This window comes from Venturia canescens, chromosome 1 (genome assembly GCF_019457755.1).
Source record: "Venturia canescens isolate UGA chromosome 1, ASM1945775v1, whole genome shotgun sequence".
NCBI classification, from domain to species: domain Eukaryota; kingdom Metazoa; phylum Arthropoda; class Insecta; order Hymenoptera; family Ichneumonidae; genus Venturia; species Venturia canescens.
The window spans coordinates 28,245,987-28,259,541 of record NC_057421.1 but is presented as its reverse complement, the minus strand read 5'-3'; the positions used below and the strand labels follow the sequence as shown (position 1 = coordinate 28,259,541).

The window sequence follows — 13,555 nt, the reverse complement described above, 5'->3', positions numbered from 1 at the left end:
AATTCCATTAATTCAAAGTTAAATTAAGATTGAAAATATGAAATGAATGGAAACGATTGAAAGTTTTTTTCCAAATAACACTTAAAAAATTTCCACTCGAAAATATACATTTTATTATATACTTTTGACAGTTAAACATTATGTATATACATATTTTCAACATTTTTTGTTATACATATTCATACGTCAGACTTATACGAGTATCTGTTATTTCTGTTTATTTGTTACGTTTTTCGTTCCACGAGCTACATTATTGACAGTTGAAAATAAGAAAAATCTTCAAAGAACCAAATACGTTCCGATGGCGAGAAAAAAGCTCATAAAAAACCGGGTCGTCGCACTTTTTTCTAGAACGAAAAACAAATTCGACCATAACCGCAGTCGGAAAAGGGATCTATAAAATTGTATCACTGGCACAGCAGCAGGTTTGGCTTTGAAGAACTTTGTATCCTGAACTTTAAAGGAATTCATCTTTAACTCACTTTCAATGAAAATAAATGAGTTTTCAATATTTTCATTTAATCGTCTACGTAATTCGACGTTGAAACATCGAAATGACTATTTGAAAGTTATGGAGAAATTATACATTTCAAAGATACAAAGCTATTTTATTACTGTACAGTTTAATATATCTCTTCTATAATATATTGTCGATCACGAGATTCTTATTCTGTTTCTGAAGGAAACATATTTTCTATAGAAGCAAACAAACAAAATACAGCCATTTTTCGATGGGACAACTCCTTAATAAATACGTATCTCTGCATATACCTAAACACGATTTCTGCTCATAACAAGCACTGAAGACAATTGCAGTTATCATTTTATTCTGAAAATGACCGATATCTTTGATTTAGTTTTTAAGAAATGCAATATCTCAGCGACACCCTGCCAAATTTTCATGTTTCAGTTTCCTGATCATTGAGAAAATATTGATTTTTAAAAATTTTCCACCCTTATTGGTTAGGTGTATCGGTTCCGAGTTGAACCGAGATTAACAAAGTTTCATGTTACCAAATAGAGGTGGACTTTTTTCTTGAAGATGGTCCTCTAGCTCGATTCAATAAGAAAATGTCTGAAATCAATTGCATTTGAATTTTATATGCCCTCAGTGCATTTAGGTTCTAATTGAAAACTACAGGTGCTAGTTAGGGGTTTATCTTCGAGAGAAATGTAGCATTAATTTTCGTTGAATCACGAATCATAGCCCATTCGATCGAATCACATCAACTGACCAGTTGGCCAATGGAGCCAACTCACAATCCCATTTTGTACGAAAATCAAAAGATAATATTTCTCAAACATTGTGTTATTAAAAAGATGAATGTAATCTATGCCACTGAGCAATCACTGAGATATTCATTTGCATGTATGAAAAAAAAAAAACAGTGTAAATAACTTATCAAATACAATTAATTTGGAAAGTATTACGTGTTGTACGATTTGACTTTTTGGATACTTCTATCAGACCTTACAACGCCAACGAAAATCTTCAAAACTTCAAAATACGAAGTTATTTATATCTAATTCGAAGAAATTCATCACGAAATGAAAGATTGTTAAAATCTTTAAACTTGATCGAAGTTTCGTCAGGTCGATCGATCCCAAAAATGCGTTTCTATCAAGTTCACCGAGACGAGGACCATGCAAGCGGACGCCCAAACGATAACGAAACCGAGCCAACAATTACCGGAAAATGGACTTGAAAATTTATTAATAACCCCGAGACCGATTACACGATCGGTCTTTTTTCTTGCGTAATAAACAAGAAAAGTTGGTATCAAATATTGTATACCGGCACCGGCGTAAGATCCGGTTATTCCAACCAGAATCGACAAGTCTTTCGTTATCATAGCAATCGTGTATGGTGGAATAACGGCGACAATGGGAAAGAGAAGTTTGCGCAGAAAAATATTGTAAACTTTTTCTTTGTCGAGAAACAACGACTCTAAATTGTTTCTCAGGGTTATCGCTATTATTGGAAAACTTGTAGACAACGTGAACACTGGAAATAGAGCTAAAAAGTATTCCGTTATAACCATGAAAAAATTCGTACTTTTTGAACAATCGCCCGATCCACGAGGACCAAAATCCAGAGTGTAAAGATCGTCCAGATGTTGGAAAGCAAATGCACCGGTCAAAGCGAGCAGAAGATAAAAAATTGCTATCAGAATGTAGTCGACCGATAGCGAACGATTCAACGTTGCTTTGTTCGTGATCGGAGCCACCAGAGCTGGCAGTGAATGATGACACATGAACGAGTAAACACACGCACCGAACAGCGCCGGAATTCCTGTGAAAAAAAGACCAATTTACAATATTCATGATGTGATCAAAGAGTCAAGTTGTTTTTTCTTTCTTATAGCTTATGACATCAGCATTTGCGTAGAAGAGATAAATGACTGCACATTCCTTTCATAGATTTCATAGAAGAATATTTCTTCAGGTTCTTCCTCTCAAACGTTTCTTGTGTAAATATTAAAATACAATAGTAAAAAATACACGAATCGTAATAATGCTCGGCTTCGAATGCTAAACTTTAAATGGCCGATAATTTATTGCACAATTTTATTCCAACGTAAAACATTCAGATTCAAGTGTTCAACTTACCAAGTATATTCGCCGCAGGAGGTGATCCTTGGGGACCTTCGACTATGAGAATTCTTGATGCATAAACGATCATTATTGCGAATGCGAGCCAACGCATCAGCGACGTCAAAAGCTGAAGATACTTTGTTTTTTGAATGTTGAAGAAAACGAATGGGCCAAGAGTGAGTACGAAAATGGTCTGAAATTGAAAAAAATATAAATTAAAGGAAATATCAGGGACGATTTGAAAAAATTTGGCTGTATACAGAGATTTTTTTGTCATTTGAAACCTGAATTCGAATATTTTAAGAATCGAGACCTCTAAGGCCCGGGAAATTATTATTAATATTTATTACTGGAAAAAAATATTGATCGATCAATAATTACGAGAAATATTCTGTAGGCATCAAGACGATTGAGTGGTGAGCCTTCCCAGCAGATTTCCGTATCAGGTATTGTACTGTTGCAGGTAAAATTTGGAGCTTGATAAGTGCAAGCAACATCGGCAAGGGATTTAGCCACAGCTGCACCATAAATACTTAAATCTCCGTACAAATAAACAACCAGGCAAACGTAAAAAAGCGTAACCCCAGTTTTGTCGAAAAATATCGAAGCCATTTCTCCCAACTCAATTTTATCGTTTATCACATAGTATCGATAGGCTGGATCGGCTTTTTCTGGACTTCCCGATGCCTGCGGTACCAATGGAGTATCTTCTGAATCCGAATTGGAGCCGCAAGAATCTCCCGTAGTCTGACAAAAAAAATAAGTACTAATATGGTATATTCAAAGAGTTTAATTTCTGTTAAAAAATCAACTTTCATGAAATGAACTTCATTTATTTGATATTACTGATGAAAAATTATTTTACTGTACACTCAAAAAAACTCATATCAGATGAATCATTGAACAAACATTTTCTATATTATATAAAATTTACTGAAAATGATTACAAGAAATCTTTACCATTGCTGCAACAGAAATGAAAAACACTTGAACCAATATGGATATCCATAATCAATAGTGCTTACTCGTTTTCGATTCTGTATGTTTCGCCAGGTGAGAATTGCATTGGCCGATGCCATTGTTTCGATCACAAAGGTCACTGTGATAAAGCTTGATAAAAGAGAATATTTCAATTATATAAAATATTGTAAAAATATGTATCTCTACTTAACAATTTGGTTCCATTGAAAACGAGTAACTTGATAAAGTCTTTGAAATTGAATACTTCCAGAGATATTGTGAATCCACCAGAATTGTTCCACCACAAATTATCCATTAAAAAGTTACCCACAAGCTTTTGGTACAAACATTTTTTTCAAATTAAAAAAAAATTCTCTGCAGGTCTTTAGCAGTCCTTACTTTGATAGACAGTTTATGGCACTAAATTTTTTACCATTTTAGCATTGTTACTTATAAAAATCCATTTGTACTAAATCTCAAAAAACAACTAATTTTTTCCACATATTCATCTCATCACAGAGTACCATAATTGAAATTCAACATAGTTTTTCTCTGAGAGCATACGCATCCAGCATTTTTGAAGGACAAACAATAATAATGTGATGGAACCAGAAAATTTTATTCGAACCTTATGAAAGCTAGGATCAAAATAACCAAAAGTCCAAGAACCCATCCTGCTCTGCTGAAGACAGCTGGAAGAGTAAGAGCTCCAGTTCCAACGATGAGATTAAAAATATATATAAGTCCAACCTGTGAGCCAAAACGATGATGAATAGTTTTCAAACTAAATAAAAAACAAGCTACCATCGAATTTTTCCTCCACAGTGTAAATCAAGTACTCATAGTTTGTTTATTATTATTTTGAGGTTATGTCAACCATCTGTCAATGTCGAGTCGAATTGTCACAATATAAAACTCACCGAGGTCGAGTACTGATCAGCTGGATTTTGTTCAGGCATGTTATTGTCACTTGACCAGATATTTTGATCAACCGAGAAAAAAAAATGTGTTTAATTCACGAGAGCCAAAGCTCAAACAATGACATTCGCTCGCGTTTCATCCGAAAAACATCAAACTTTACGGACACATGAGTGATATTCTTTGTGTTACACAAAGAGACTGTATATTATTATTATAGTGGTTCGTTACATGTGGCAGCCATTGTGCGCAAAAGCACTTGAATAAAGTCCACCTCAAATTTTTTTACGGACGGGGAGTTTGCGTGAATTTGACGTGGCGCATGTTCAAAAATTCACGCGCATTCTGACAGAACGTTGCTTTATAAAAAAATCACAGATATCACGGTTAAAAGAGATTCATTCGATCATTTATAGATGATTGAAAGATCCTTTTGAAAACACTGTTCATCATCTATTTTTCCTTCTCTCAAGAAACATTAACTTTCAGGAGATTTATCAATAACTAAAACATAATAATTTGATTTGACATTCCCATATGGCACAGTTTTATTTATCGGGTAGCTTCCAATTTTTACCACATGCGGCGATACTGTCCATGCGCACTAATTCATTATTTTTATCAACGATTTTGACTTAGTGTTTGAACTTTTTTGCTGACGATCGATGCTGATATTCCAGAGTCTGGTATTTTTCGAAATTCGAATATATATCATGAACCACAGGTATCTAGAATCCTATGACGACCATAATGATGTTGCCAATATGTTCAACTTCGTTACGTGGCAAAATAATTTGATCCGTGGAATCAGAGTTGTCTTTCAAACGATCAGAAAAAAATGACTTCGTTCTAGTGCATTCGCTTTAACGCGTCATTATTTATAAATTCATTGATTCCAAAATGTGTGCTAGACGCCTGAAACGTCGATATTTTGTATTGAAAAAATATTAAATTTATGCATACAAACCTAAAAGACGGTGCTGAAGAGGAGACAAAGACGAAGGGCACGCAGACTTCGCGTTCTAGTAATGTTCGTTCATTGAAAATAATTTTTATTATTGAATTGAAAATATAAACCTAATTACTTAGAATAATTATTCGTAGGTGAATACCACAGATCTTAGGTTACAATATCCAATGACGTTGAACGGTACAAAAGCTACGGTTATTTTTCGTTCTCCTTCTTCGATTCAACCAATAAGCAACCCGAAATAATCGATGCCCAGCTACGGAGATGATCGTGTTCGAATAATCATTTTTCTTTGAAATTGTTATTGAGGTTATAGTTACTCGCGGAATAACGTTACGTTAAATTGATCAGCAAAATTTTAGAGCGTAGAATAAAATGCAGATGTCGGAAATTTTAGGTTCGATGTACATCCGAGGACTCGAAGACGGAAACTCACAAAATGAATCGCGGAGAGATCGTATATGCCGGAAATCAGTTGACCTTTGTGTTTTTTGTTGTTGTTGTTTTTTTTCAAAGATGTTTATTAATCCCATAAGTCTATAGTTTTTAAAATTGTGTACGTGAAAGATTTTGCACAATACAATGGGAATAAATTATAATACTTTGGCTACGCTTGCAGGGGGTTCGAAATCTTCAATGCATATTCTCACATATCCTTGTTCACCGATACGCGTATATTTGCCATCGCGTTTTATCAGCATATTTCCATATCAAACTTGAGCGAACGTTCATCAAATCTTTTGCAGACATAATGAACTCGTTTCATTGGCGTGTGTTCTTTCTAAACAAAAAATACCCTCAAGAGCATTTGTTGGTTTGTCCTTGGCGCAAGAACCGGAAGAGGGTACTTTTTATTCATTTTTTTTCGCATATTCGAGCCCTCGCAGTTTGGCGTCCTTTTTTCATTTTATCTTATTACAAAGAGTAGTATTCCCGACTTGGTTTTTTTGTTTCATCTTAGCTTATTTATTCTTCGACGTTGTTCGGTAACGTTGTACAAAATATGAAGGGAAATGAAAACTAGAAAAAACTCTTCGTATTATTTGGCTTTTCCCATTAAATTTCAGCCCGGAATGTACGAAATGAGAGTCCGCGATCGAACGAAATTGACTTCGCGTGACTCGTTTTTTTTCTTTTATTCAAAAAATTCTCACCCTCGATACTGAACATGAAAAAGTGGCACAGACGATTCGAGAATTTATTTTTACGATCGATATTGGAATGCATCGATTCAGTTTTCCTTTTTTTTTTTCAAATATTTATAAACCTGCGCACGAAGACAAGACGAGATTGACCTCAAACGATAATTCGATTATATCGGAAGCAGCTCCGCGTCGGTCTCGTCTTCTCCAGACCCACATGCATCTTGACCTCGAACTACGATCGACAAAGCAACGAAAAAAATCTCAAGCGCACCTCGCGGAATCGTTGATCAACGAATAAAACGAGATTCGATAGTGTTCGTGTTTGGATCAAGGAATAAAAAAGTAAAATGATGAGGGAAAAGGGAAAACGTCGCGAGGTAAATGTAGCCAAACTGAAGATTCAAAAAAAAGCACAATTCGTAGAAATAGATTAGTTCACACTGTGAACTGGCATTGTTGTTCCAATTACAGTATATAATACAAACTGGCTCTCGTGTTTCGCGAGGTCACAAATCCAAGATAATCGTTCTTTCATTTTTTTTTTCATTTATTGTTTTTTTTTCGTTCTATCTTGTAATGCATTTCGTCTTTTTGGAATCATAAAGTATATAATAATATTAATATAATGAAAGAATCGCGCGGACTGAGCCGGGAGGCTCGACATTCGGATGTTGACAAAAAAAAACAAAAAAAAAAAAATCAGCGCGTGTTCTCGATGGTGAACGATGAAGAGAATGAGGATGCGCGAGGTTTGTCCCGGTTTACTTATCATTTTTTTCTTTCCTTCCTTTCGTTCAGTTAATTATTGGAATAAAACTCGTTTCGAGTATGTCCGTTTTCGTGCGACGCGACCGGGAACGCGGAAGTTGATGTTACGTCCGCCTTGGAATATCGGAGCGGCGCTTAGTTATTTTCTCTCTTTCTCTCTCAATTTCTCTTTCTCAAAAAGATGCGTATTTGTTTTAACGAGAAAGGAAAAAAGGCCCAAGACATAAAATAATCGGGAATCGCTCGCAGGTTTAATCACGACGCAATACTGGTTCGGTAAAGAGTTGGCAAAATGGCGGAGTCGTACACACGGGCGCGCGCTCGAGAGATCGAAAAAGCGTGCGGCGACAATACTCGGGGTAAAAGTTGCGCGTGTACGGGAGGCCAATAAAAACGGAATGTTTGGTTCACGAAATACATCACCAGATGTCGGAGTGCCGCTCTTTACTTATCAATATGCGAAAAATTCGAATGTTTCGAGTGTGAATGTGTATGTGTGTGGATCGTTTGTGTGTACGTGTGTACCTATCTCTCTCCGCCGCCGGGTTGTTGTTCTCGGTTAGCGTAAATCGACCATCTACACGGATGAAATAATGTCGAGAAAATAGAGCAGGAGAGAGTAGAGTAAAAAAAAAAGAGAGGTGGATGAGCGCTTAGAAGCACTTCCTGTGTACGATGGATGGGCCGGACTCGTCGTATTCCTGCTTGGAGATCCACATCTGTTGGAAGGTCGAGAGAGAAGCGAGGATGGATCCACCGATCCATACGGAGTATTTTCTCTCGGGCGGCGCGATGATCTTGATCTTCATGGTCGAAGGTGCAAGAGCGGTTATTTCCTTCTGCATCCTATCGGCGATGCCAGGATACATGGTGGTACCTCCGGAGAGTACGGTGTTGGCGTAGAGATCCTTACGGATATCGACGTCGCATTTCATGATGGAATTGTAAGTTGTCTCGTGAATGCCGCAGGCTTCCATGCCGAGGAACGACGGCTGGAAGAGCGCCTCGGGACAGCGGAATCTCTCGTTACCAATGGTGATAACTTGTCCGTCCGGAAGTTCGTAACTCTTCTCGAGACTGGAGGAAGATGCGGCGGTGGCCATTTCCTGCTCGAAGTCGAGAGCAACGTAACAGAGCTTCTCTTTTATGTCGCGGACGATTTCTCGCTCGGCGGTGGTCGTGAACGAGTATCCTCTCTCGGTGAGAATCTTCATGAGATAGTCGGTGAGATCGCGACCGGCAAGATCGAGACGCAAAATAGCGTGGGGCAACGCGTAACCCTCGTAGATCGGCACGGTGTGGGATACACCGTCACCCGAATCCAATACGATACCGGTCGTACGACCGGACGCGTACAGCGACAAAACTGCCTGGATCGCGACGTACATCGCCGGGGTGTTGAATGTCTCGAACATTATTTGCGTCATCTTCTCACGATTCGCTTTTGGATTCAATGGCGCTTCGGTCAACAATACCGGATGTTCCTCCGGCGCTACACGGAGCTCGTTGTAGAAAGTATGATGCCAAATTTTCTCCATGTCGTCCCAATTCGTCACTATTCCGTGCTCGATCGGGTATTTCAGGGTCAATATTCCTCTCTTTGACTGAGCCTCGTCACCTACGTAACTGTCCTTCTGACCCATACCCACCATCACACCTTGATGACGTGGCCTACCAACGATCGACGGGAATACCGCCCTTGGGGCATCGTCACCCGCAAAACCGGCCTTACACATACCGGATCCATTGTCAACGACGAGTGCGGCTACTTCTTCGTCACACATTTTTGGTCTGTGGTGATTTTATCTGTAAACAAATAACAATCATTTTATTTACGATATTTAAAATTATTACCCTGTTCAATATCAATATGCTTTCCACAATTGAAAGAAAGCTGAGATTTTCCAAATAAATTTATCTTCCGAAGGGACACGTCGCGCAGAGTTTCAAGATTTTAAACATTTCCTAAAAATATTTTTTCTTTCATCATCCGACAAGTACATTCAGATTATTTTACTGAAAATGTGCATTTTGGTGAATGACGTATGCGTTTTGACTGAATTTGGAAAATCTCGACGGGCTACAAATTCAAGTACTTTTCCGCAGGAATGGTTTTAAAAATACACGAGGTTCGAAAATGATCCGAAGTCTCGGGATTGAGCATGGACCGATAATCATTTCATCCACGTGACGCTACTACACGACTTCTTCGAAATGGCGGCCGTGAACACCACGATTTCATTTCGAGTGAATCGTCGTTGTTATTTCTAGATTAAATCGATCTCACAAAAAAAAGCTACTCCATCGAGAAAAGTGATTTTTTATTTGGATTCGTTTTGAAAGAGTGAAAATGATCGGATAAATCGGCAAGCGTCGTCGAGGACCGCACCCTGCCCCGCCCAGCCCCGGCGCGGTTTAACGGTCGATACTCCTCGAACTCTTCCCCCTCCCTTCCCACTGAAAAACTGATATTTTCCACGCATACGGTAAACCATTAAAACACGATTGAAGTAACGCCCGAGAAAATCCTGACTCGTAGAATTTCGTAATTTCCTTGGTTTTTCACATAGATAACGTAATTTATAGATCCAGCACAAACATGGCAACGGTGGTGGTTACCGTCACGAGATAAAAACACCTAACGGCAAGCAGGCGAACTTGTACGTTCCAACGACAGTACGAAACACTTCGAATAAGGCGCACTGTAGTTACGAAGTGTTGGTGAAAAAAAGGTAAAATAACGTTCACGATTATCGATGCGAGTCCGTACAGAAATTCTCCAACCAACCACACTGACTAATCTCACGGAACGTGCAAACGTAGTAAAGAAGCCCGATGAATGAATGGCGTGCCGAGTTATACGGAATTCTCGCCCACGTTCAGGACCTCCGGAGTATTTTCACTCTCGACTTGTCAAACTACGTATTTAACATGAGAATTTCGAAGAAACAAACACTTGAGGAGCTCGCTGTACTATCAATCCGTTCGCTCTGCCTTTTTTTCGCGATGTTTTATTAATATGAGTTTAATCGTATTTTTCTCAACTTTACTCGTCGTAGGGAACTTACGTTTTGCTTTCGAGCGTAAAAAATTTATGTACAAGCTTAAGAGACGTAACACTACAGACTGTCGCGCACACAGTAGGAGCTTTGGTTAGCACCGAACACAGAGTGTAGCTTCTCGAACCGGCGAGCAGTGTATTATACGAAAAAAGTACCAACGCTTTTTGGTGCTCTATCCCCACCACGAGACGTCGTCGATTCAACCAATAAGGGCAAGACACCCTCGACCAATCCCGTCTTTCTTTACCATATATGGTAACGCGGCTTTTCTAGTGGGGAGAGAGGAGAGGGAAGGAAGATACCCCACACGGTATCAACTCCCCCCTTGTCCCTGTCCAACACATACGTTACTACTCCCCCCGCGTCGCGACTCATCCCCTCTAAACGTCACTGTAGTTCGAGTGCATCTCCACTAAATTGACCGAAACTTTCCTCCGCGTTCTTCCCCTTGGAGCCCGCAAAAACGCCGGTTGTCAGTATCAATGAATCTTTTTTTTCTCTCCTTTCTTCTCATTTCACTGATTTCTCATATTTTTGCGGCGGTGAACAATTTATATTCTGAACTTCCGCTCTTGTAAAAGAGATTGTAAAACCCACACGAAAATTACTCTTTCGATTTAATTCCTAACGGCTGATTTAAATACTTCGTAATGCACTTTCCGTCAAAATTGCACGAGTTTTTCAGAGATAATGAAGAAAAAAAAATACCGAATATTTTTTCTAGGTAATTACGCAGATAATTCGATCGAAAGTCTATTTTTTTTATCACCGTTGTGACCGACATTTCAACGAGGTATTGCCGTATCAAAGCAGTTGTGAAATTTTCAAGCTTATCGTGATAAGATAGCGATTCCAAAATTCCGTGAAAAAAATAGGAAAATGTCTGTTTCTTTTTCATTAACGAGATTTTTGTGATATAAGCGCCCATGTCGTCGTACGTGAGAAGAACACGTGTCACGCGTTCCACGATCCCGAGATATATCGACAGACCACTGCTACCAATATTCAAAATATCATTTGTCTAATTAAAAATGAAGAGTCGTGTAACGATTTGAGTGAAATTGAAAGTTCAACTGTCGAAAATAATTACGAGTGACTCCACCAATTTACCACCGAGTCAAATTTTCGATCATAACCTATTTTTTCGATTATTCAAACGCTATCCGAAAACCAAGAATTTTACAGGGTTATTAAAAAAACAAAGACAGATGAGACTAACGGAACAACGACCTCCTGAGGAATTTCTCAGAAGACGTCTTTCACCGTCCCCAAGAACTGGGCAAAGATCCAGAAATTACGTGTGCCAGAGGAATTTAAAAAAAAAAACTACGGTTTTAGAGAACGTGGCTGCAATGATCAACGTTGCTGAATGAAATCTAATTTCGTCCGCAACCTAAAAATTCCAAGTTCAAGGCGCCTGAGGCTCGGATTTGTTGTTTTCTTTCGAATTTATAAATGGAACACTTGTATAGCGATGGCAAGGTTGTATTAGTTACAAGCATGAAAAGCGTACTAGGCAAAGGAGAAGAGAGAAAGACAAGGAAAGCGACGTGTTTCTAATAATAGGTTTGCCACGTCTTCGACCACCTTGCAGCCATGGAACTTGCTCTCGTACTACTAACCACCTGCTGACCTTCACGACAGCCTGACGTCAAGTTGAGAAAACTCGAAGCAACGAATTCTCTCGAGAAAAAAAACGCAAAAAAGGGAAGTAACTGATGGGAAGCCTTAAACAGGCATTGCAATAATTGACGAGCTAGAGGACGAGGTTAAGTTGTCAGAGCAACGCCCCAGCCATCATGGCGGTGGCGTTGAAAAGCCGGCTCAATTTCCGGCGTGGGTGTCAACGATTTATGTCTAAAAATCAACAAAGTTACCCAAGAATGGTGTTTTTCGCTAAACTTTACTTAATATCAGTACGTCGTTGTATCATTAATAACATGACGATTACACGAGCAAAAGTTCTTCAACACTTAATTTTACGATAAACACGTTACGCAAAATGTCGTACTTTTCTTGTTAAATTATGTGTCAACGATGCGATCAGCTACAATGAGCCAATCGATGATATTGGAAATGATAGTACAAATGATTTCTCGAATCCACGAGGTTTGGAGCAACGCCCTGCCATCATGGCTGCCGTAACCGGCGTTCGCGTTAACCCGGCAATTTTTCTCCCATCATTATACGAACGATTCGACATCAACAAAAAAACCGCAATCTCCCTTCATTTTCGTCATGCTCTATCCACTCGAAATTTTCCCAATTTTCGACGGTCAAATATTTTTTTATCCGCGAACTAACCACTAACTTTCAGTTGAAAGAAAAAAAAACGAGGTACAGAGAGAAAATCGTGAATTTGAAATCGGACTCACCTCTTCACGAAACGATGAATAAGATCTCGAGCTAACGGTTGCACGAGTGTTTGATTTGCTTTTTGTTTCTAATTAATATAAATACAAAAGATTCGTGAGTTATTAGCACGAATTTTAAATGCTATTTGCAAGTCTCGGTATAATAATTGTAGCAATGAAACGTTGAACGAGGTGAAGAGAACTCTCGTGTAAGTCGAGGTCGGACGCGAGCTGCGAGCACTGTGAGCAAGATCGCAGGCCGGCACCGTGACCAGTGGACTTGCCCGTGGGTATGGTAGGCATACCCGCGAACAATTTTCAAACCCGTCATCAGTTTTTTGTAAATAAACCCTAACTCAATTGAAATAAAATTGTCAATGGGGTTCGAGGAGGGTAGCAAAATTTCTGACACGACTGCAAATCGTATTTGTTTGTGTCTAAGTGCCGGAAAAAATATTTTTAACATAAATATCTGAGTGAACGCCTTACCTAACACCCCTCTTTGGTGATAGCGAATGGAATCGTCCAGGCCGGTCTGTACCCCCACCAGGGACCCCACCACGTCTCTCTTGCCATATATGGGCATAAAACGAGAGACGTGCTCCGATTGGTCGAGCGACCGGCTGCCGGCTAGATTCTCCAAATGCCGCTTCAAAGTGTACGCTTACCGGAGTGCGAGCGAGACGGAAAACGATCGTGAGAAGTCTATCGTGATCGAGCACGAAAGAGTGAGAGAGAAAAGTCATAATGCGCCCTCCTGGAAAGCGTATATACACGTTGTTG

General features: G+C 39.0%; 2 protein-coding genes across 3 annotated transcripts; both read right to left on the bottom strand.

The window, feature by feature from the left end:
- Positions 1-89: 89 nt before the first annotated feature.
- LOC122419054 (transmembrane protein 104 homolog) lies at positions 90-6,859 on the bottom strand. The gene is made up of 6 exons (XM_043433310.1): positions 4,476-6,859; positions 4,184-4,305; positions 3,621-3,705; positions 2,977-3,342; positions 2,611-2,788; positions 90-2,293 (listed from the first exon to the last, which is right to left on the bottom strand). The coding sequence occupies exons 1-6, from the start codon at positions 4,512-4,514 to the stop codon at positions 1,590-1,592; spliced, it is 1,494 nt and encodes a 497-aa protein (XP_043289245.1). The 5' UTR covers positions 4,515-6,859; the 3' UTR covers positions 90-1,589.
- A 145-nt stretch (positions 6,860-7,004) lies between these two features.
- Positions 7,005-13,021, bottom strand: LOC122419057 (actin-5C). Of its 2 annotated transcripts, none has more exons than XM_043433312.1 (2): positions 12,794-13,021; positions 7,005-9,162 (listed from the first exon to the last, which is right to left on the bottom strand). In XM_043433312.1, the coding sequence occupies exon 2, from the start codon at positions 9,138-9,140 to the stop codon at positions 8,010-8,012; it is 1,131 nt and encodes a 376-aa protein (XP_043289247.1). In that variant the 5' UTR covers positions 9,141-9,162; positions 12,794-13,021; the 3' UTR covers positions 7,005-8,009. The 2 variants fall into 2 exon arrangements, with proteins under 2 accessions (XP_043289247.1, XP_043289248.1); XM_043433313.1 differs by lacking the exon at positions 12,794-13,021 and adding an exon at positions 10,425-10,564.
- Positions 13,022-13,555: the final 534 nt, after the last annotated feature.

Excerpts from the sequence above, each read along its gene's own strand:
- LOC122419057 (XM_043433312.1), bottom strand. The coding sequence starts at position 9,140 with ATGTGTGACGAAGAAGTAGCCGCACTCGTCGTTGACAATGGATCCGGT.
- LOC122419054 (XM_043433310.1), bottom strand. The coding sequence starts at position 4,514 with ATGCCTGAACAAAATCCAGCTGATCAGTACTCGACCTCG. Across the intron at positions 2,789-2,976 it reads ATGCCTACAGAATATTTCTC|ACCATTTTCGTACTCACTCT; the intron begins GTAATTATTGAT and ends TTTCAATTTCAG. Across the intron at positions 2,294-2,610 it reads TCCTGCGGCGAATATACTTG|GAATTCCGGCGCTGTTCGGT; the intron begins GTAAGTTGAACA and ends TTTTTTTCACAG.